The 24450-nt window shown below is 55.5% G+C and overlaps 1 protein-coding gene across 1 annotated transcript in view; it reads right to left on the bottom strand.

The window, feature by feature from the left end:
* Nucleotides 1–2232: 2232 nt before the first annotated feature.
* Nucleotides 2233–24450, bottom strand: part of KIAA0040 — a 28373-nt gene continuing 6155 nt past the window's right edge. Inside the window, exon 2 of the mRNA XM_080648066.1 lies at nucleotides 2233–5196. Coding sequence (XP_080504192.1) covers nucleotides 4795–5091 — 297 coding nt within the window. The 5' untranslated portion in view covers nucleotides 5092–5196 and the 3' untranslated portion in view covers nucleotides 2233–4794. The remainder of the gene's footprint in view (nucleotides 5197–24450) is intronic.

Raw genomic sequence — 24450 nt, 5'->3', positions numbered from 1 at the left:
TGGCCACCCTGAGTGACGTCGCCTGGGTATTTGAAAACATCACTTTGAACCTAAGACAGAAACCAAAAGCTGTGTTGAAGTGACTCTTCATTTCAGTCTTGTAATCCTGCGACTTTGAATTTGGTAATAATACTGAGGTCAAAGGTCCAGGAGCCAGCACAGAGGGTTCCTGTGAGTTGAGAGTTGTGGCATTGTCCAAACCCATATCCACCCCAAGGTCAGGGCCAAGGCTGGGCAGGTGGAGCTGATGGCCTCCCCTCAGTGTCGGCAGCTGGAAGGGTGTGGGAGGGAGTCCTCGGGAAGTCCGGAATCTGTGGGATGGGCAGGGGGCAGGAACCCACCAGAACTCCAGACACTCCCCTTCCATGAGGGGCAGGCAGGGGCCTTCCTTCCTCAGCCCTTGCTGATGGCCGGTATGTTGACCCCGACCCCCACGAGCTTCTGGACCCTGCTCTCCAAGGTGGTAGCCACTGGCCGCATGTGGCTGCTGAGTGATGGGAACCTGGCTGGTGTAACTCGGCGCCTGCACCTTTACTGCCATTACCTTTCATTGTAAGAGCTGGATGCGGCCGATGCACGTGGCGGACAGTGTAGATACGGGACAAGTCCATCGGTCCTGGTCCTGGTGCACAGCCCTGTGCTCGACGGTGTGATGACCAGCTTAGCGTCACCAAGGGAGGGGTCAGGAGCATCTAAGCCACTGCATTTCATGGGAGGCAAAGCCATGGCCAACCCGGAAAAAGGCGTACATACACATGTCTCTCTAGAGCAGTGGTTCTCAACCTTTCTAATGCTGCGACCCTTTAGTACAGTTCCTCATGTGGTGGTGACCCCCAACCATAAAATATTTTCGTTGCTACTTCATAACTGTAATTTTGCTACTGTTAGGAATCGTAATGTAAATATCTGTGTTTTCCGATGGTCTTAGGCTCTACAGCAGCGGTTCTCAACCTGTGGGTCGCAGCATTAGAAAGGTTGAGAACCACTGTTTGCCGACCACTGCTCTAGAGGATTTTGATTTCTCCCCTTCCCGGGACCTGAGTGGACTCAGGCGTCTGTTGTTATGTGGTTTGTGCTGTTTTCCCCTTTTTCCTTGAGGAAGATGTTGCCCGTCTCCTGTAGGGAGCCTTCCCTAGGTGCTGCCCAGGTGCCTCTGCCGCCTGGACCCCCAGGCAGCTGCTCTGCAGGCTGCAGGCCGTGACCTACTGCTCTGCCAGGGCGGGGGCTGGGGGGGTGGGGACAGTGCCCAGAGGGAGTCCCTGCATCCATCATTCCTCCGTCATTCGTGAGTGAGTGACGCCTGGGAGAGGTCATATCGAATGTCAGGAAAGGAACCGTCTGGCTCCAGCAAGGAAGGAGGCCAGGCGGGGATTTTATTTTTTAAAGTATTTTATTTAAGTCAGTTTTTCTGTTGATGTGTTTGAATTTTTCAGAAAAAAAAATACTGACAAATACCGTACAATCTGGACCACTTACATCCTTCTTGAAAGGGTGACTACCCTTTCTCCATACCCTTCCCTCCCCCCAAGGAACAGGAGAGCAAATCCCGGGAGCAGCAGCAGCAGCAGCAGCAGGGGAAGACCTGCTCTGACAGGGGCTGTGGCTGGCTGGAGCTGGGCACACATCCTAGGGGCTCCCCAGGCCTGTGCTGGGGGAGGAAGCCCCTTCCTTACTACCCTCGTTGTCCTTCATTAGCTTAAACCCCCCAAGATGGGCCAGGCAGGCTCCCCTCTGAGGCACCCTTGTTGCCAGAGGCAGGTCTGGGACAGAGGCTGGGAAGGAAAGGAGTGAAAATGGAGATGAAGGAAGGGATGGAGCCAGGATAAGAAGGGGTGGAGAAGAAAACGAGAGAGAGAGAGAGAGAGAGAGAGAGAGAGAGAGAGAGAGAGAGAGGGAGGGAGAGAGGGAGGGAGAGAGGGAGGGAGAGAGGGAGGGAGAGAGGGAGGGAGAGAGGGAGGGAGAGAGGGAGGGAGAGAGGGAGGGAGAGAGGGAGGGAGAGAGGGAGGGAGAGAGGGAGGGAGAGAGGGGAGGGGGGAGAGAGGGGAGGGGGGAGAGAGGGGGAGAGAGGGAGGGGGGAGAGGGGGAGAGGGGGAGAGAGGGGGAGAGAGGGGGAGGGGGAGGGAGAGGGAGGGGAGGGGGAAAGAGGGGAGGGGGAGAGGGGGGAGGGGGGAAGTGGGGGAAGTGGGGGGAGGGGGGAGGGAGAGGGGGAGAGAAATGAGAAATGATGCCTTGGGCTCCTTTCACGCCCCTTTACTCAACAGGCATGTGAGGCCTCCCCTGCCCCGGGCACTGTTCCAGGTACCCCAGGGAGGGCCACGGGGGAGGCTGAGTGGGGAAAAGAGAGGCCTCGTTCAGGGCTTGGGTGTCCTGGGTCCGAGGCTGTGGGGCTATGGAAGCAGCTGAGATGTGCGTGCTGGTGTTTCGTGGCTGGAGCTGGAGCAGGTGCAGTAGATTAGGAGACAGCAGGGCCTGCACCTGGAGATGGAGGCCTTGTCCTGGAGGTGACAAACACTGTTCTCTTAATTCAAATGAGCAGCCAGTTGCCACGGCAACCATGTTCCCGGTGATCTGCTTTCTTGGATCATATCTAACACCAGCCTCAGCCGCCAGCCCCCACGTCTGCCCAACTCGTCCATTCCGGGGACTGCGAGGTGCAGACGGGAAGGGCCCTCGTCCTGGGCAGCGGGAGACGTGGGGAGATGACTAGCCGTGCTGTGATGGACCGGGGATAGGCGGCTGCTCTGGGACACGCTCTCCCTGTGACACGGGGGCAGGGAATCGGAGGGTGTAGCTTCTCTGGTCACGGGGTTTAGGAGCCAGAGCCTGAGTGCCTGGGAGACTTGGGGCCTCGTAGGGGGAGGGGGTGACCATTGCTGGTTCCACAGTGTACGCAACTGAACTCCGCGTCGCAGGTCACTGTGAGGAGACCTGGTCGGCAGGCACCACCCAGCGTCTGCTCTGCACAGGCCTGGAGCACACCTGGGGGGCAGATGAGAACCAGGTGGCCCACGTGAGTAGATGGAGCGCATTTTCCCCTTAGCACAGTGGTCGGCAAACTCATTAGTCAACAGAGCCAAGTATCAACAGTATAACGATTGAAATTTCTTTTGAGAGCCAAATTTTTTAAACTTAAACTATATAGGTAGGTACATTGTTATTAACTTAATTAGGGTACTCCTAAGCTGGCCTTTGCTAAAAACTCAAGGGGCCAAAGAGGCGCATGTGGCTCGCGAGCCGTAGTTTGCCGACCACTGCCATAGCACAATCTCACAGGATTTCGTTTCTGCTACTGTAAGTACCATAGTTTAGCTACACAGTTAATTAAATGGCAATTGCACACCATTCGGAACAGCCTCCGAGGGTTGCAAATGAATTTGGACAGCACAGCCTGCTCCCAGGAATTACCCACCATTGCAACATGGTCACAGTCCAATCCAAATACCACCCAGCTCATCAGACAAGTGGGTTACCTCGGCCCCCCAGCTTCAGCCTGGTGGGGAGACATGCCCTCAGCTCGCCGTGGACCCGGTTTACACGTCCTCACGGACCGCGGGGCCCACGTGCCAACCCACCCCCTGGTTCTGCAGAACTCAGCACCCACCTCCACCCTCGCAGCGAGGGGGCTCGCTCAGAAGGCCACCTGGGGGAACTGGCGAGGTATTACAGCTTACCCTAACGTCATCACATACCCAGCAGCGTCAGCAGACAGTTATGAGTACCCACTGTGCGCAAGGCACTTGCCTGAGCCTCAAGATAAATATGAATAAACCTCTATCTAGCTTCATCCTGCTTTCACTTCAAGTCTGAATCTTCCGCATCCCACCTGCAGCACGCCACCTGCTGCTTCCAGTGTGCCTTCTGCGAGGCTGTGCCGGCGATGTCTTCATTCCTTCCCCTCTGAAAGCCTCTGGGCATGGCCATTCCCCAGGCCTCCAGCCCGGATGCCCAGCTCAGGTGGGGCATCTCCTTCCACCTCTGCATTGCACAGGACGCGGTGCACCCAGTGGAGTGGGCGCAGCGGCCTCGATTACCTGGTCCCCACAGCTCTCTAGGAGCCACGCCCAGAGCTGCGGTCCTGTGTGGAGAAGGAGCCTTCCTGAGGGGCTCTGTGCGGCGCGTCTCAACGAGGGGTCTTGGACCACATTCAACACCGACCGGAGGTAATGAGGGCCTTGCGAGACCATAGCTTCCGGTGAATTCGGATCCATTGCACTTTAAACTTGCCCTCCTCGGTGAGGGGTCAGGAGCACAGGAACTGGAGGGTCTGCATTGACACACAGCGAAGGGTTGTACCAGGTGCTGAAAAGTCCAAAGATGAGGATTTCCAGCAAAAGGGTTTGCAGGGATCCGAGTAGGAAAGTGCACATCTGCAACCTGAGTAGCATATGGAATAGGTATGGAACTCATAACCTTGCCCGGCCGTGTAATTGTGCACATGCGCCCGAATCTGGGTAGGCCCTCCTACGAGATGTTTTTGCAAGAGCAGATACTGTGCTGCGTGTGTGTGGTGTGCATGGTGAGCCCAGATGGTTATGGATACCTGTTCCTTGTGCTTTTGCGTATGGACTGTGCCGGAAGTAGGCGGACGGCACGCCTGAATCTGGAGCAAAGAGCATTGCTATTGGACACATAGCTGCCCAGCCAGTACCCACGCTTTGTCCCCAGGCTCCCTGGGGGTGCCCTCCCTGGGGACACTCAGTCTGAGGTTTGCTCCTTGGCTGAGAAGTTCCTCTGTGGACACGCGTGTGACGCCCCGTGTGTCGTTGGAAGGCGGACCCTGTGCTGCCCGCCCGACTAGACTGGCAGTGATGGCCTCTTCTCCATCTGCAGGAGCTTGGGCTGGGCGGAGATCCAGAGGTCTTCTTCGCCCTTCTTCCTCCTCCTCTTCTTCTTCCCCTGGCCGCGCTCCGGCTGCTGGCCCTTGCCTGGCCGGCTCCAGCAGCAGTAGCAGCAGACGAAGACCAGGGCGAGAAGCACCAGCAGCGGCAGCGCCAGCACCACACCCAGGCAGACGCTGTTGAAGAGGCCCTCCTGGTGCTTGGTCAGGATGGTGTCCCAGATGTCACGGAAGAAGGAGCCGAGCTTCTCCATGGTGCTCAGCTCGTCGCCAGGTCCTGGGCTCACGGGGACACAGCCTCGCCCACTTGTGACTGATTCCCCCGCGGGCTGAGGGTCTGGGCATGCCACAGAGAGCACCTGGAGAGAGAGAAACAGACCGCTCAAGAACCGTGCAGTGGAACGCCCTACTGTTTTTAATAACACCATCCATCTTAGGCTCAGGAGAGGGGAGGAACTGCAGATTTCCAGAGTTCACTGGAATCCTATTGAGGCTCAATAAACAAGACATATGCACGCATTTAGTCAATAGGTAGTTGTTCATTCTCGCCGTGCATACACACTGCTATTGGGCGTAGGATGTAAAAATCGATAGGCTATCAGTCCTGGCACGCAGTGGATGCGCAGCGATGGTTGGACAAAGGGATCGTGTGCACGGTCGGTGCTCTGAGGGCTGGCTCCCAGGCCCCTGAGAGCTGCTCTCAATCTCTTCTCCCCTGCAGCGCACTCTGTGACCTTCCATGAGCACAGCTTGCCATTTCCAGCACACACGAAAGCTGAGGCACAAGAGGCAATGCTGATGTCCTGCTGCCTGTCAGAGGGGACCTGGGCATCCCCAGGCTGTGAGGTCCTGGGTCCCCATCCAGCCTTCTTACTGCCCCCTCCCTGCTCCGAGCCCCCAGTCCTGTCCTCGCATCCCACTCCTGTGTCTGACGGGACTCGCCATGCTTGGGTCCCATCTGCTGGTTCTCCTTCTCCCTCATCGCCCTGTCTGCTTCCTGGCCCTCCACTGGGTATGCCCACATCTCCTTCCCAGCCGGCCCCCTTTCTTTCCAGTGGGAAAGGGGTCTTGACCGTCGCTCGGTGATGGTACTTGGGAACAGGGGAGGGGTCCCTGGACACCTCCCTACTCCTGCCCTGAGCTCAGCTCACAGCGGGGTCTTTCTGATTGCTTGTCTGGGGTGGCCCCTCTTCCTCCGGCACCCCCCCCCTCTCCCCATGCATCTTGGCCTTCAGCGCTCAGGTGTAAGGTCTTCGAGGCTCCTTCCGTTCCGGAATCCTCGGGTTCTTGGGTCCAAACGAGACTTGGAGGACAGGCATGATTCAAGGAAATGCAAGAGGCTTCTTGGTGCAAGACATTGCCCAGGACCAAAGATCACACTTGATCTCAGCCCAGAGGCCGAGAAGCTCTGGGACCCAAAATCAAAGTGATTGGTTTTCAGGCTGAAGACCCAGCCAACCCTCTCACTTAACAATGAAGAACCTGGGGCCTGGAGTGGGGAGGTGACATGTCTGAGGACCCACAGTTGTGACAAACACCCAGACCCCTGGACAATGGGTGCAGCACTTGCCCAAGGCCGCCGGGCCAGGAAAGAACGGAGGAGGAGGATGTTACTTTGTGCTTGCTCTTCGTCTGGTACTTTCTTAATCACCTTCATGTGAATTAATAGCTTCAAAGTGAGCAACAGGATGGCACATTGTCAATGGGGGGAAGCGCAGGGGGACGTGGCCCTGAATCATTGTTTCATTGTTTTGTGCACCGGAGCAGGGCTGTGTGGCCGCACCTGGGCCACAGTATGTCACAATGGTGCCCCCGGGTGGTCCTCGGGTCTGTGTCCTTGGGTCACACGCTCTCTAAGTGTCCCATGTACCCAGGGCTCCCGTGTCCTTTGAAGCCCGCATGACCTCAGTCCTGGTGTGCTGGCCGGTGTCCCCACACCCTCCTGGTACATCTTACGCAGTCGTATAAATTGGCTCCTGGCACTGTGCCATTTGGCCGCTGGGAGGAAGTGAGACTGTAAGTTGGCATGTATCACTTACACCTGCTGGTCGTTTAGTCTAGTCTTCATTACTACCCCATCAAGTGGGCATGGCCATTCCCCAGGCCTCCAGCCCGGGACCCAGAGCACGGTACCGCAGTGAGTGAGGGGCGGCGCTGGCCTGGCTGGTTCTGGGAAGTTTGTCTCCTGATGCCCCAGGCGAGCCCTTCACTGGTGCTCTGGCCTCCTCATCCTTTGCTTAACCCGTTTTTGGCAAATAGCCCGGGATGTTCAGAATCTTACGCTACTCGGCTACTCCCCAGACTGACGTAAACGTTTATATTGGTCCGTCGTCGACAAAGGCAGAGAGTGACTTCCTGTTGTTACTTTACAAATGCTTGAGAGACTTACAACAAAAACCAGACCCTGCCCAAGTGAAGGTTTATAGAAAGCACACGGCTGCCAGACAAACTCCAGGCAACCAAGGGACATGTTCTGAGACGTCACAGCCCCTCGGGGGCCTGGGAACGCCGCCCTGGGTCTGCCCACAGGCCACCGAGCCTCAGGAAAACCTCCACGGCCACCCACTGCCTCGCTCCGCACACCCTCGCCTCCTCCCTTGGCCGTGACTTGGCTTTGACCTCGGCCTTGGATGGGCCATAGCTTTCTGCTCTGTTGTGGGAAGACCTTGGGTGCTTTTCTCTGCTTTGATCTTCCACGAGAGCTTTCCTGCGACCACATGCTCTTCCCACTGCGTTTCTGTGGTTCAAATTAGACGCCACCTCCACGTGTGTTGACAGTTTTCATGAAGGTAGAGCCACTTGGGGAGGCCCTTGTAGATGGGCAGGCACTGGCGAGAAGCATGGGTAAAACAGATGCTCAGAGGTTCCGGGCAGGGAAACAGAACTGGGCAGGAGCGCAGGGGCCTCCTGGTGCGCCCGCGGGCAGAGAGGAGGGCTGTGGGATGTGGCCAGGGTCCCCAGGGCCTTCTTAGGGTGCATGTTACTTTGGGGGCTTTGTAACGGGAGGCAGATGTTGTGATCAGAGCTGCCCTTCAGGAAAAGATGACGGGGTCTGAAAAGCTCTGGGAAATGCCTTCAGGGAGTTCTCTGTGCATTTAACAGACATTTAGTGAGCACCCAACATATGCCCCACATTGCGTTAGGTGTTGGCGATTCCACAACGAAGGACAGAGATAATGGTGTCTTCTATCATGGAGCCTCGTACGTTTGGATTACGGAGGAATCATGCCATACAGGTGAAATAGAATCAGCAAATTCCAACTTAGGCTGCTTAGCTGGCTAAACTAGAAGCATTTATTTGAATTATGTGTTTATCCCAATGTCCCAGGCCCTCCTGCCCCTCCCAACCTTTGTCTCAAATGCATCCATCCCATGGCACCTGAAATAGCCTTTGAATAAATAGATTTCTCTTCAAGCTTAAAGCTAAGTCAATAATTCCCATCTGGATTCCTAAAGGTACTGATTTGTGTCGGCTCTCCACACAGCCAAAGAGAGTATTCATTAGCAGCTGGGAACCCAGTCCGGGGAAATGCGACTGAAAGGTGTTCTTTCTACTTTTTACTCTAAGAACTCTGCTCCAGGCCCCAGGCACTCGCTAGGCTGGCTAATCTGCAGTGTCTGATTAGCATTTCTGAGCCCCGCACGACCAGCATCCCCGCCATCAAAGGTGTCCTTGGTGGGGGAGTTCCGTCCGCGCTTCCCTGGGCTGTTGTGCAAAGGGGGCCGTGCTTTGGGCCTTCGCCTGCTCTCTGGGAAGCCTCCTTTGGTGTCTCCTGGTGTCACTGCCGCCGAGATGGTTCCTCCGTCCTAGAGAAACCGAAGCGGTGCCCGCCAACCTCGGTTGTTTGGTTGTGATTGTGGGGGGTGCTTGTGGGGATTGTCGCCCGTGTTTCCGGACGTTTAGTCCCCGAATGTGTGGAAACACAGGGCGACGATACGTTTACTATGCTTTTTTCCAGACGAACAATCGGACCCCTGGCTTCTCCCAAAAGGACTGTGTGGCTGAGCCCAGCAGCAGCGGCGAGTGGGGTGGCTGACGCAGGCCCGCAGGTAGGCGGCCCGCCAGGGGCCTCTGAGCCATGTGGCTGTGGGCTGTCAGAGCCGCAGAGGAAACAAGGAGGGGACTAGTCCACTGTGTTAGTAAAGAACACTGCCCTCAGGGGAGAGATGGAGGAGATGGTTACCGATGGCACTGGGACAGGGGAGGACGGGGTTCAGGGGGGTGGAGGCCCCACGTGGAGGATGTGGGGGGAGGGACGTGAGGCGGTGTCCCTGGCTGTGCTCTGCTTGCGTCTTCCAGGCCTGGTCTGGCTCGGTCGTCGAGGCTGGTGCATTTATTTTCTCTGTTGGGAATCGCATCCAACAGCCTGTGCCCGTCCTTGGGGTTGACGACATCTTAACCAGCCCAGGTGTCTCCACCTGCCTGCCCACACCGTGCCCCAGCTCCCCAAACCACCGAGCAGTCCTTGCAAGACCCCGGTGGTGACGATGGCCACACATGCCGTCGCCGGGGCCGAGGGGAACCTCCGTCAGTGGTGAACAGTTCTCGCCTGGCTCTCCCGACGTGCGCAGGGGCCCCCGACCGATGGAAGGGCCGTTGTGTACAGAAATGGTCGCACCCCAGCAAGTGACCAGTGTGTCGATGATCAGGTTTATAACTGAAACCCGGCCCTGGGCGTGATGACACAGATGCCTGTATTCTCCCCAGTTTAATTAACTGCTGCCCGTAACCCATGGGGCATACTCTCCCCTGAGGATGCGCACGTGGTGTGTAACAGACGTGAGGGTGCGGGGGAAAGGGGTCGTAGTTTCCTCCCAGTCAGTGTGATCGTTATGGTTGTGATTTTGAACGAAAGCACAAGCTCCTCGATGTAGACTGATTAAAACACATGGTTATTAGGAGAGTGAAGTGATGCTTCGTCATGTGGACATTGCGCAGGTGAGTCCGGTGGCTGGGTCCCCGCCCTGCTGATGAGGAACACGGGCCAAAAGGGACTGTGACTGGCGGGACACACAATGGCGGTTGGTGGAGTCGGGGCCAGAATCGGTGTTTTCCGACTCCTGGCACCTCCTCCTGCCAGGTCTTCCCACAAAAGTCCTTACCAATGAGCCCGGAGCTGCGCCCACCTTCCTCTCCCCGGGCGCAGCTGGACTGCTTCCCGCCCCATGTGTCGCTGCGGGCCCGTGAGGGAGTTCTGGCCACGGGGACGGTTCTCGTGTTCCCGCTCTGCTTGCTCTCGGGCTGGTGACAGGCGAAGACGGGGGAGGACTGGGCCCTGAGTGACTGGGGCCCAGCGCCCCCTGCTGACCGCAGTCAGGGGTGCGATGAGTGAGAAGGGAACCTGTGGTGCAGCCGTGGGGAGGGAAGGGGCCTTTGCTCGGCAGTTAGCCTGTGCCGGCTGACAACACGCCACGCTGGTCACGGTGTAACAGCGAGGCGATGAGGCCGCAACTCCCCGCGAGCGCCTCTTTGACCAACAGGGCTTAGCCAAGTGCTTCCGGGCCTGCTGGGACCGCATTTCCCGGGTTCGAACCCTGACTGCTCCTCCCTCGCCGTCGCGCGGGCTGTGTCACCCGTGTGGGGCTCTGTGTGCTTATCCGTGAGGTGGAGTTGATAACCGGTTGGTGTGACAAGTCAGTGAGGCCGTGGACACGCGCCTCTTGGAGCCAAGCCTGGCGGTAACCAAACGGGGGAGGCGGTGCCGCGACCCTTAGCTGACGATGCTTCGAGTTTGGCTGGTCCCGGGTCCTGGCTTTGGTTCCGGAGGCCTCCTTCAAGCGAAGGCGCTGTCTCTGTAGTAAGGAGATGCTTTCTCAATCGCTCATCCGTTTCCAAAGAGACCGCTTCAGAATTAAAACATGGACGTCACTCAGCAGCGTCCTGAGCGACGGTCTCTTCACCCTCTCTCCGGGGAGCTCACGTCCCGGGAAGAGTCGGACCATGTCTTCTCCCCACTCTCCCCACCCCTCGCCCCAGTGGCCTTCTGTCTCTGCGAATGCACCTCGTGAGCGCCGAGTCTGTGGATCCAGCCGTGAGTGACGGATGCGGCCGGCTACCTACCTTCTGCAGGGAGGAGGTAGATGACAGACACATAAACCAAGATACATGCTCAGGGCTACGCGGGAAGTAGTTGGCATGCCCCCGAGGAGGGGACTTGGCACTGAGGTCTGAGGGGTGACAGGGATCCAGAGGGCACAGGGCCCGGGAATGGCCGTCGGGCAGGGACCGCAGGGCAAAGGCTCCGAGGTGGGAAGGAGGTTGCCAAACGCCAGTGCCCTGGAGCCGGGAGCCCTGAAGGCCCCGCAGGCTCTCCTGTCCGCCGGGCAGCTCTGGGGGTGCGAGTGGGTGTGGGGGTGGGGAGGAGAGCGAGGGTCCCAGGATGTCAGGAGCCCCTGTCATCTGTCCGAGCCTCAGTGTGGCTCTGGTTTCCGCCCTCCAGCTCCTCTTTCTAAAGCCTCGCGTGACCCTGGTCCTCTCGGCCTCCTTCGGCTCCTCGTCACTTAGATGATACCACAGATCTCTTGTGATCGGGTCCCGTAACCCCAGCCTCATCTCCACCACCCCCTAGCACTCCACTTCTCTTAAGTTCTCCCGACACCCCTGCTTTCTCCTGCTGTGAGCTTTGCACACGCTGTTCCATTGCCTGGAAGGCTTTCCCACCTTCTTCCCTCGTCCCACTCAGAGGTCCTCTGTCCCCAACCCTCCCCAGATGGATTTCCTCCTCTTCCGAACTCTCAGAGTTGGTACCTACCATGGCCTTTATCTGACTGTATTAAAGTTGTTTCCTTTAAAAGCAGGAAAGTACAAGGATCACACACACATTCCTTGTGGGCTCGCTTCTCTCATACTCTTGCAAGCTCCTAACTCGCAGCGATCCACTCGGCTGTGTGACTTGACAGCTCGCTCTGTGCCTGCCACGCACTTGGGGCCTAATCACTACGTGGTGCGTGGTGAGGGAATGAATTCTTTCTAGGCTTGGACTAAGCCTAAGACTGACTGCGTGTCCTGGGGCCCCCTCCCTCCCATCATGGGTCAAACTGTGTCCCATTGCACCAGCCGTGGGAAGTCCTGAGCCCAGGAACTCACAATGGGGCCTGATGTGGCCGCAGCGTCTTGCAGACGCACTTAGGGAAGAAGAGGGCCCGTCATGTAATGTGCTGAGGTCTGAGAGTGTCCTGTGAGAAGGGAATTTGGACACAGATGGGCATGCACAGAGGAAGGCAGTGTGAAGCGACACTGAGCAGGTGGCCCTTACAAGGAAGGGGGCCCCCGAGCTTCACTAGGAACCTGCCCTACCAACACTCCCGAGTTCGTATTTCTAGCCTCCAGAACCGGGAGACACTGTTTCTGTTGTTGAAAGCCCCCAGCATGTGGCACTTTGTCAGGGAAGCCCCAGGAAACTGGTGACACACCCCTTCTGCTTCACCCCCACTCCACCCCATTGGCTGGACCCAGCGGCTCTACCTCCAAAATCCATCCAGCTCTCCATCATGGCCAGGCCACCATTGTCTCTCATTCAATTACTGTGACACCTTCCCAACAAGGCGCTGGTTCCCCTGGTCCCTCTAAAGCCTGCCTCACCCCCGAGCCAGATCACGTCACTCCCCACACCCTGCATCTCCACTCACTCCCATCCCCCATGGCTTCCCAACGTCTATAGAGTGAAACCTGAACTCCCTGCTGTACCCCCCAAATGCCTCCATCATCTGGCCCTGCCTCATTCTCCAATCTCATCTACCCCTTCTCACCTCCCGCACCTGGACACACCTACTTCAGGCCTGTCCACCCCCAGGACCTTGTCTGTCCCTGGTACATTAGCTCTCAGGTCTTGGCGTGTGTGACCACTCCTCACATTTGGAGCTCAGCTCAAATGCATTTCTGCTGAAATGTAACCTCAGCTGTTACCCCATCAAGCCCCACCTCCAGTCAACACTCCAGGCCTGTCTTGCTGCCCTTGTGGCAGGAACTTCTCGTTCACGTGTCGTGTCTCGTCACTGTAGGTTACACATCACTGACTGCCTTCCTGTGCTGGAACGTGAGTGCAGTGAGGACAGGGCGCTGGCCTGGCTCATTCTGTTTGGATGCCCAGAGTCTGAACGAATGAATGAAGTCATGCTAGTTAAAAGGCCTCCAAGAAAAGAGATCTTGAAAAAATGTTCATCGGTCAACCTCGGTCATTGGGGAGAGAGCAGGGGCAACGAAGGCCATAGAACAGCGACCATCAGCCATGTCTCTGACAAGACATTGATGACAGTTACTCACCATTTAGCCCACAGGCCAGCCAGGTCCTCCAGCCAAATAACTCTTTTCAGGAGGAAATAATGATCAAGAAAATTCCATATCGCTGAGAGCAGCAGGGAGTGTGTGTGGGGGCGCCTTTATCAGTGCCCAAATAATTGCCTACCTTCCTTTTGCTCGGCCACAAAGGGCTCATTGTAGCTGGGACTTTCTGATAACAAGGGATCCTGTCCTAATTACTATATGATGTTTCAGGTTCAGCAGAAAGGAAAATGAAAATGCTCTATTCATTTCACTCCAGGTTCAAATGAGTCAGTCTTTCAATCAATCAAGGATTAATTAAATTGTGCTAGGAAGTACAGGGGAGGGAAAAGACACCCTCTCTCTACTCAGAGATGATGCCAGGGAAATAGAGAACAATTTAAGAATGCTGGAAAGAGTTGATGGTTTTTACTTGGGCTTCCTCTGACTTCTGGTTAGGGAAGGCCTAGGGTCTCCAGCCACTTTATCTCCGTGCCTCTTCACACCCTCTTCTCTCTTCTCATCCCTAATCACATCCCTGTCTCCGCAGGGTCCATGCGAATAGTCTTTTCAGGCTCCCTTAGGATTTGACACTAGAAGTCACGCCTGAGTCTCTGAGAATCCCAACTACGCTAACTTCAATCGAATACAGTTCCTGTCTCCAGCCCATTAGCAAGGCAACAACTTCCTCATATTTCCGCCCCTGAGATGACCAAGGACATTTTCTGGTGTTTCTTCTCCTGAACAGAAAACTATGGTCAAGAATGTGGCCTCCTCCACCAGCGGAGTGTGGAGTCTGGGCAGCATTCACTTAAGCACTTTTCAGGTTTTCTCCCCTGTAAATAGGTATTAGCACATTTCTCAGAGGGTCAGTGTTCCATCCGCTGTGCTACCTCAGTTCTTTAAATCCTCACCCGAGGGTATGTTTATTGATTTGAGAGAGGAATGGAGAGAGAGAGAGACATCGACTGGTTGCCTCAGTATGCACCCCAACCAGGGATCAAACCCACAACCTAGGTATGTGCCCTGACTAGGAATCGAACCCGCAACCTATTTGGTGTACGGGGTGACGTTCCAACCAACTGAGCCACCCGGTGTGCTGCATCATTTTAGCCTCAATACCTAGCACAGTGCCTGGTAGGTTGGTAATAGATATTTGTTGAATGGATAGATGGGTGAATGAATGAATGAGTGGGTAAATGAATGAGGGAATGAATGCCTTGTTGGGAAGAATAAAATAAGTCATGTGTGGGAAGCATGCAGCTTAAGTATACCTCACACAGTGGGTGCCTTAAAACTGCCTTGACAATGACAGAACACTGTCTTTGTTATTATACTACCCTCTATCCATTTAAGAAATTATGTCATTGTGACCAGAGTTTGATTCATTTTCACTAAGCTGGTGTGAAGAGTGAGTCAGCCACCTCCCCGGGAATCGGGGCAGACAACTGGCCGATCCTCGCCTTCTTGCTATTGACATTCATCCCCAGCCGCGCCGCCCTCCTCTGCCCTCCTGACCTCCAGGACCCAGTTTCTGAGGGGCGCCTTGTCTGTCCGCCACTATCGCCTTCTCCTCTCCACTTCGGCGAGAACACGCACTTGTTTTCCTCCGGCTGGCCTCTGTTGACATAGACACCTCAGGAGGCCAAAGCCTCAAAACAGAGGGTTGGCAAAAGGGCTTATCACTTTCCCCAGGAACAGAGGGTGATCTGTTGAGTCAAACGGCTGCCATTTGCTGTGTTCTTACTAAGAGTGCAACTCGGGGTGTGTAATCCAGGTTAGACACGTGTGGCTCGTTCAGCAACTCGGGAGGGGGAGCTTTGTAGTCCCATTACACAGATGGGAAAACCGAGGCTATCAGAGATTAAGTGCTTTGCCAAGGCTACTCGGCTACTAATGTTCAGAAGAGGTTTGACTATAGTCCCATCTGAACCCCAAGATCCTGCTGTAACCACCATCCTCAGGAGGCCCCCTTGTCTTCCAGGATGAGGGGGTGTTCACCCACTGCCCCTCCATCCAGCAGTTTAGAGCCTGCACCTGATGGATATACTCTGGGTCAATTAAGACACCTCTCAGCCTTCAAGCAGCTCACACTTTCCTAGGACCAAACACGTAAGAAGTTCAGAATAATATCACCTGTGACAGTGGGTATTGGGATTATAGCCACCTCATGGGCACCTTCGTTTAAATTTTTTTCCTCTTCTGACTTCATATGAAGTTCTCAGCCTTTAGCTAGTCCGGGAATTTGGCCATGCTAACCTCCCACGGCCAAGATCGGCTGGAGCTTTCGAAGGGCCTATGTTCCCCCCGTCGCACACCCTTGCCCCCCTGCCTGCTTCACCCGGTCCTGTCAGCTACCCGGTCCCTGCAGGCAGTTCAAGCTTGTGTTCCTTGCCCTGTCCACTCCCGCTGGAGTAGGGACCACATCGCCTATTCTGGGTGCTGTCATCTGCGTAGGGGACAGCCCCCCAGGGGGCCTGACACAGAGAAACGGGGAAAAGGCAAAGGCAGCCTCACTTTCCGGCTGTCACCTCCAGTTGGATGCCTGACGCTGGTCTTCGTCATCGGCGGATGGGACAAAGGATGCGGAGGAGGGACGTTTGCGAGAGGAATGAATGGCCATCAGAACGCCCCAGGGCGGGACAAAGGGTGGAGAGGGGCGCAGTGGACGGAGCAGTCAGCTGGGAGGCAGAGGACCCCGTTCTAGTTTCCGTTCAGTTTCCTCCAAGCACCTGACCTCGGGCAGGTCCGTCCACTTTCTGAGCCTTTCCCTCATCTGAGCTACGAAGCTATTCACCCGCCCAGATGTTTCTCGAGATCGTTGTGAAGGCCACACAAGATATATGTGTGAAAAGGACATCGGGAAGGGAAAATTGCCGTCAAAACGCATGGTCGTGGACTGGTAGAGGATGATATTAAAAAGCTGAATTAAAGCTCAAGTGAGAACCCTGGGCGGCTCTTAGGGGCATAGCCCGCCACCCGCCTCACCCCTCCCCGCCCCTCCTGTTCCCCCGGTCCTTTATGAATCGGCATCATTATCGGCTCTGTTTCCAATTTGGAGAATTTGTGGGCACACGCCGTGACACCACTCACACTTGTCTGGGCCATCTGCGTCTATCTGATCCGACCACATCCTGGTGTTTGGGCTAATAAAACCCGTAGCCATGGTTACAGTGAAATACCTTGGCCACACAGCTCTCATTTTTACTTCTCAGACCTACTTGGTTCAGAGTATGGAGCCAGTGTCTGTGGGTGTGGTAGGTGCCTAGGTGGGTTTATTTTTGGAGATGGTGAGCCGAGGCTCTGAGGTCATCTCTGAGTGAAGTGGGTGGGAGGGGTGGGGCCTTCTCCGCTCCACAAATAAATGGGGAGGCTCAGTATCGAAGGGCCAAGTCTTCCCGCGTCATATCCTCTTGGAGGTAAAGAGTGTTTTTTGAAAAAGCAAGAAGACAACCAGGCACTTGTGTGATTCCGGGTCTCCCACTCAGGTGGTAATTAAAAAATGGGCCTTCAATTTGAAGTTGCATAATTCCCTTTAATATTGCAGACGGGAACTCGGAGTTCTGCAAACTTCGCAGCAATAACCGAATGGCGGATTCATTTTTCTCGGTGGTGGCCAGGGAGAGGTTGGTAGGCTGGAATACTTGAAAACTAATGGGGTGGCGAAAATATACAATTATGCAACTCAATAGCAATGCAGATACGGGTTTATTTTCCTTCCCATTTCCTCCCTTCATTGAACGTTAACAGAAGTTCAGGACAATTAAAAGCCCAGAGCTGCCTTGCTGCAACATTAAGGCTCAAAATGTAAAGGCCAAACCATAGCGGGAGGGGGCAGAACTGTCCCGGTCCAGCATGGCTCAGCGATGCAGATGCAGTGTGGGGTGCCCAGACCCTCTGAGCCAGCTGCCCCCCCCCCCAACCCCCCTGCCTCCGAGCAGGCGAGCAGAGTAGCTGGTGTGGCTGGAGACGAGCGTCACTTCCTGTCTGCTCCAGTTTAAATCTGCACCCTCCTGTCCGTGCAGGGTTTTCACGGGTGATGAGTGAGTGTGCTGAGTGCAGAGCACCTATGCGAGTGCCCTGAAGCTTTACCGAGCGCCCGCTCTGGCCAGCAGCCCTGGTGTGGATGGCGTTTTCTCGGTTTCGCCAGGGGCGCTTTAGGTGCCCCCTCTCCTAACTGCCCTGCCCGGCTCCGGTACAGAGAATTCTAGAACGGCCACTGCCTTCGCCCCATCCCTGATCCCTCCGTTTGCCTGCTCTCGTCCCCAGACGCCTTCCTCTCTACCTGTAACGTGTGCAAATAAGCCATTGGGGAGAATGGACAGAAGAAACTGCGGGGGCGGGGGGTGCCCCACAGATGCTAACGTGTACACACATGCATACTAGTACACAGCACACACCCTCGCCTCGGCCTCAACCCTTCACCCCGCCCCTCCCCCATCTCTCTTCCATCCTTGCCTGGAGACCCCAAAGCTTTGTGAAGACTTTCTGGAAAGCTCATGGACCACTGGGAGTGGGGGGATGAGGCAGGGAAACATAGACCTTGTCTGATCACCCCACAGGGCGGCCTCATGGCCTGGCTGCCTGCAGCTTGGGGCCAGCCTCTAAGCTTTATCTCCCACTAGCAGCACAGAACACATTTTCTTTTTTATCAGACCAACCCTCGAAGTATCAGGGCTTGAAGAACTGGGACATTGGGTGGGAACATTTTGATAGAACCGGTCTGAACGTGTGGCCCTGCCTCGGCCGGTCAGAGGCAGGGGAGGTCCTGGGGATGGGCGTCGGCGTGGCCCAGTCACAGGCCGGGACAGGTGTCCTTGTGGGGCCTGAATAGGGGCAGGCAGTTCCGCTCCTCAGGGAGAGACCGTGGGGCCCAGCTCTGCCTCTGACTCATCTGGTTGTATGTGTTCAGGCTCCTGCAGGAGGTCACAGGAGCTGAATGCTTGGCTGGAAGGTGGTCTGGTGACCACGAGCAGGGAGGCTCAGAGACTGTGGTCTCCGAGGCCGGCTCAAATTCTCACCTGTGAGCTCGCATGTGTCCTTGGGAAAGGCATTCAGTTGCCTTGGGCCTCAGTTTCTCCATCCCAAAATGGGGAAAGTGATCGCAGTGTGGCCTGGATGGAAGGACACTGGGGGCAGGGCTGTGGTTTGAAGGTGGGGTCACATGCAACAACCGCAAAGCAAACCAGCAGGGGACGCTGTGAAAGCTCTGTGCCTGCCAGTGTGCTCGGCTGGTAGGATCTGGGCTGCTATTTGGAGTCATAACGGCTGATTCCTCATTCCTGACAGGAATCATAGGGGCGTGGCAAACACAGCTCAGTTCAGAAGGTGGCAAGTGGCCTGACGATCTTGGGACGTTAGGTCCCATGTGAGTCCAGATGGGCAGATGGGTGGGCACCCACCCCCACCCGGAGGCTTTCACCTGGCTGTGTGGTGGCGCTGGGCAACCTAGACCCTCCGCGCACCAGGTGACCGGTTCCTCAGGGCTGGCCGAGCACGGAGCATGTCCCCCTGCTGAGCCAGTTCTGAGAAGCACATTCCATCCTCGGCCCTGAGGCCCTGGGCCCAGTGCTGTTTGTGGTTCACCCCGATGACTCCGCGTGGGGAGGTTTGTGAAGAGTGGGTGCGAGTCTCCCTCGGCACATAGGAAACTCATGCTGTAAGTTCAAATCACCATTGTTTGCATCAACAGAATGTGCCACTTGAATCACTTTTCCTGAAGCTGCACATGGGTTTTTATTTCAAGGAGTGCTCGTTACGAATCTACTATGTGACGAACGTGGTGCAGAGGGAGGACAGGGAGGTGTGGAAGCTGGTTCCTTCCAAGGAGTGTTTCTTAATGAAGCTCAGAGCGCTCCTGCCAGGGGCCAGGGCGGGTCCCCGAACCCCGAGCCCAGCTTCCTCATCTCTAAGATGGGAAGGTGATAAGCCCACGGACTTCGCCACCACCCAGTGCTGTTGTGAAAGCCAGATGAGAGCATCGTGAGAGCCCTTTACAAACTGAAAATGCCCTTTTCATTTCCAAAAACTAACAGCAATTAGAGGCTGAAGTGAATATCAGAAAATCCAAAGTGCACGCACCATGAGGAAGGAGAAGATCAATGTTGGCTTGGGTTTGGGGGGAGGGGCGTGGAGGAGATGGAGGTTGTGCTGGACCCAGTGCGAATGTCATCACCTGGAGGGTTGGACACTGGGAGGGAGAGGGAAGTTGGGGTGCAATGGATAGGAAGGGCCGCCAAGCGCAGAGTGTGGGCCTGGGTGGCAGGGCAGAAACCCTCCGAGGAAGAGCAGGGGGATGAGTGGTTCAGACAAGGCTGGTGAGATACAGACGCTGTGAAGGCCACACACAGGTTTGCTGTGATGGGCCCCAGGGGGGCCCCGGAAGTTGGGGAGCAGGGGACATAGTAGGGCTAGTGTTTCAGACCTGATCTCTCTGGTCAACCAAAGGACGCCTTGGCCAGAGCTGGGGACTGTGCAGGGTTAATCACAAATATTACAATTAAAAAAACCCTTCCATTAATAGCCCACTTTCTTCCTCAGGCTAAACCTGATTAGGAACTGAAATGAAATATCACCAAAGCAATCAGGAAGAAACGGCTATTTATCTCCTGCTCCCTTGGGAACGGGGGAGGGAGATTGAAAACTCCAAGTAATGGCTTCCCCATGCCCCGGCTGACACCGCCCCTGGTTCGTGTGTGAGTGGGGAGGAGCCGTCAGGGACCCTGCACTTGTAACTCATCTTAATTTGTCAAAGGCTCTGCACACACTTCTTCGCCGGGTCCACGTCCTGTGGGCGGGGAGGGGTTTCTCGCCGTTTCTCAGCTGGATAAGCTAAAGAGCAGTGTTCACTGTTAGTTTACAGCAGCAGCGCTGCCAGCCGCAGGCGGGACTCGAGCCTCCGGTGTCCCAGCGGGTGCTCTCTCACTGCCCCAAGTCCTAAAAAGCAACAGGAGACCGAGCACCCGGGGCCCCGTCACCCTGCAGGCCCCAGGCCTTCCGTTTCTCAGGCTCCCTGGGATCTGCGGTCCTCTCTGGTTTGGGGCCCCACACAAGCTTCTTTATCTGGAACCCCCAGTGCTCCCCAATCCCACCCCAACCACTGCCCTGAGCCTCCTGGCCTCTTTCATGTGAGTCTCGGCTGAACTGTAGTTCCCCTTGGGAAACCTTCCATGACCTCATTGAGGGGACAGCCCCGTCCTGTGCCCCTCACGGTCCCACGGCAACAGCCCCTCCCCTGCCTTAGGCTCCTTGTTTATTTAATCGTCTCACAGGATCTATTCCATTCAGGGCATCCCCACCATCCGGGATGTGTTTTGCTCTTGGGAAGTATCTGCGGAATTAACGAATGAACATTTTTATAGAGGAGGAAACTGAGGCTCCCTGAAGTAGCCAAGGTCTCACAGCTAGTCAGGACCATGTGACCGTTCTTCCCCCAAACACCCCGCGGTCACTTCGCCGTGCCGGGCAGTGTCCCTGGGCTCACACGCAGCACTGGTCAGACAGACGGCCCCAGGGGAAATGCATCCACCAGTGGCATTTCACTGTTTGGGTTTGGAGAACTCGTGCAGCCTGGTCTCAGGTGCCAGAGAGTCTTGGGCGTTCGTTCGAGTGTAGGTGCACCCTGCCGGCCTGTCTTGGTGACGGGCTACTTCTGACTCTCGGGTGAGGCTGTCAGTGCCAAGGTCAGAGGTGACGGAGGCGAGACCGGACATCCCACGATTGCTGGCCTCAAATGGAGAGGGGCCTCAGCCTCATGGGGCTCCGTGCCGAACACATACATGACGCCACTTGAAAGCGAGGCTACGACGTGTTGTTGGAGAGCCCCCGCACTGGCTGGCTGTGTTCCTGACGTTTCCGCGTTAGGAACTGATATCCCATGTGGTAATTTCCGATTGCTGAGCTCAGTGGGTACAGCCCACGTGTGTGGGGTGCTCAGCATCTCGCTGCCTCAATTACTGCAAAAGGCTCTCCCGTGTTTTTCCCAGAGGCAGGCACGCTCTGCTGGCGTTTCCCTACTTTCCTGGCGATTCCTTCCTTTCCTGAGCCCGGGTTGTTAGTGCCATTGAGGCCGAAGGGGCCAAGAGCTGCCACGTCCACCGTCTGCAGTCCAGCTGCAGACAGCCCGGTGCCCAGGTGTTGAGCACCCACTGTGTGCACGAGGACGGGGACCTTCTCCGTTGTCTAAGGCTCCCCAGGGCCTGCTGCACCTGCCCGCTGCCTGGCCGGGATTCCTGTGAACCACAGATACAGACGGTGTTTTTTGTGGGGAGTTGGATGAGCACAGGAAACGGACGAGAAAGCAGGACTAGTGAAGCGTCCCAGGGGAAATCGGACAGATGGGGGTGGGAGCAGCAAGGAGGCAGCTGTCACTCCAACGGGACCTGGGCCGGGCTCAGGAGGGTGTGGTCTGAGTTGGATGACTCCGTGCAGGCGGAGGGGATGATGGATTCCAGGTTGCTCAAGAAAGCAGAGCTGCCTCCGAGGAGTCCATCAGGGGTGCCAGATCTGGAGGTTTCCAAACTCCCACTGTTACCACGGCGACACTTCCTCAACTCCCTCCAGCCACCGGTTCTGGTCCATGGACTCCCGAGCAGCCTGGCCGCAGGCTGGAGGACTCCTCCTCTGTGGCCCGGGAGAAGGGCTGCTGGGACACGTTCTTCCCTCCGTGCCCCCTTCCCAGGGCCCAGGGACAGAGCTGCGGGTGGCCGATGGCGTGCTGGGCTTGAGGTCCTTTCGGGATGTTTTATATGTTTGGCCATGAAAGCAATTATGTAAGTAACCTCGAGTGGATAGGGAGTAGTCAGCCTCCTCCTTCCCCGACTTGAAACACATTTGATCCCTCTGTATGTTCTTAAGTTTGGTGATAATCCTGATTTTAAATCTGGGGTCACAAAGGCAACCAAGCTGGTTCTAGTTGGCTCTAGTTCTTTCTCTTTCTCTCCCCCCGCCACCCCCTAGCCGCCACCCCACTCCTGCGAATACTCAGCCTACCCATGCAGCAATACTGCTAACACTTAACACAAGTTGCTGGAAAACATATGAGATTATTTTCCCAAGAGGGGCAAGCCTCTATCACAGGTTGCAAATTGGAAGCCCGTGAGGCCGATGTGACCATGAATGGGTTTTGTTTCTTCTACAGCTTTCCAGATTCTTAGCACGCTCCCTGCGTTCCCACCCACCCACAGCCTGGGCCAAGCCCCCTCCCCCACATTTACTAGCTGTCTGACCATCTCCTTTCCCTGATCCCTGGGCCACGTCTGTTTTGAGAAAGTCTGTGAGTTGAAATTGAGGTCCCAGGCATTGGAGTCACGTGCCAGTGTGACGGGCTGGAAGTTCCATCTGCACAAGCACGTGTTTATGAAGCCATGTTTAAGGAGCAGCTACTATGGACCAGATACTGTGCACTGGGACTTCAGCAGAGCGGTGGCACCAGAGGACACCTGGGGGAGTCCGATCTTACCAAGGGTCACAAAGGTTTACAAACAAATAAACACTGGAGCCGGGGAAGAACACTTAGCTCTTGGTAGAGACCTCGGTTTCCTCATCTGTAAAATAGGGACAATAGTCGAGCTGTCATGAGGGTTAAATGAGAGGAAGGCGGTGAAGTGGCTACTACAATGCCCGGCACACATATATACAATACTCCACGAATGTTGCTGTTGTTAGCTGTTGCTTCCTACCGAGTTAGTATTTTCTTTGTTAAGCATCCAAATAACTCTATCTCTAGGGCAACAAGAGGCAATATCTCTCATGAATTTGTAAGATCAAAGGCAACAAATAAGGGACTAGGCATAGAAGAGTACGCCACGTGATATGCATATTATCTTCTAGAAAGGAAAGTGAATTGACAAGTATGTTGATAAGAAAGTGGGGGAAGGGAAAACAGTCTGGCAGTTCCTCAAAAAGTTAAACTAAAAATTGCCATGATCCAGCAATTCCACTCCTAGGTATGTGCCCAAAGCAACGGAAAGTAAGTACTCAGGAACAAATCCTTGTATACCCACAGTCACAATAGTCAAAAGGTGGAAACAGCATCAACGCCTGAATAGGTGAACAAATGGTGCTATATACAGGCAATGGGATATTACTCAGTCACGAAAAAGCACCAAGCTAGACCATGGATGAACCTTGAAAACATTATGCTAAATGAAGAAGCCAGACACTAAAGGTCATAGTTGTATGGTTCCACCTATATAGAATAACAGAAAAGATAACTCCATAGAGACAGCAAGCAGACTGGTGGCTGCCAGGGGCTGGGGAGGGGGGGGGCAATAGGGGTACCTGCTCAGTGGGAACAGGGATTTATTTTGGGGTGATGAAAATCGAGGTGGTGGATGCACAACATCGTGAATGTACTAAACGCCACTGAATTGTTCACTTTAAAATGGTTAATTTTATGTGATGTGAATTTCTCCCAGATAAAAATAATGTGGAAAGATATAATGCAAAGTTGCTTGAAATCTAATAGCTGGTAAGTGGAAAAGAATGGTCCAGTTTCCATTATTAATTGCTTAAGAAATAGAAAATGTCATAGTTGGGTTTTTTTTGGTGTGAATTTATTCATTCACTCCGAAAGCAAATGTTGAATGACAGCACACCTCAGGGGTTTAAATGTTCCTATTGAAGGAATAATTTTTTTAAGACCACTAATCACTTATTCCTGGAAAATGTCAGTCAGGAAGGAGCCGGGACCTTCTTCCCCATGTGGCACATGCTCCGTGGCCGTGTCCCTTCCCCTGTCCAGACAGAGCATCTGCGTGGGCCTGAGGCGTTCTTTCCGTGGCTGCAGGGAGTCCCTGCCGTCTGTCCACCGAAAACACAGCAGACTCTGTCCTCAGAGGGCCGACAGCGTCCTCTCTCAAAGCTCCCCGAGCCCACCTTGCCTTTTCCCGGAACCAGAGAAGGCTTTGGGCCAGCTGTCCGTGGGCGGGCCCTGCGTTTCCAATCTGAAACCAGGAGAGCTCCGAGCAGGAGGCGTCTGGGCCGAAGGTGTGTGGAGGCCTCACGACGGGGTCGCCGTCTCATTAGCCTGGAGGGTTTCACCTCGGCCACTGCTGCTCAGCAGGCTGTGGACGCTGGGCAGCGGGACTGTTTCCGGTCAGCGTGGACGGCAGGGTGACAGAGGGAGGCTGGAGGCCATCAGTCGCTTCCAAGAAAGCGGCTTGATGGATGGGGCATGCCTGCAGGGCTGGCTCCTCCCAGCTTCGCCCCTTGTCCCGGGCATAATGTGGCGCAAACAGCGCTGATGGGCTCCGAAAGCCACCAGGTGGGTGGGGGACCGTGACGGCTGTCCTTTCTGTGTGCTTCTAATTCTTAGCTTCAGCAGACGGCTGGGGACAGCCCTGCCTGCACA

This window comes from Plecotus auritus, assembly GCF_963455305.1.
Source record: "Plecotus auritus genome assembly, chromosome: 12".
NCBI classification, from domain to species: domain Eukaryota; kingdom Metazoa; phylum Chordata; class Mammalia; order Chiroptera; family Vespertilionidae; genus Plecotus; species Plecotus auritus.
Note: the sequence above shows the minus strand (reverse complement) of the source record. Positions and strands in the feature narration are given on the sequence as shown.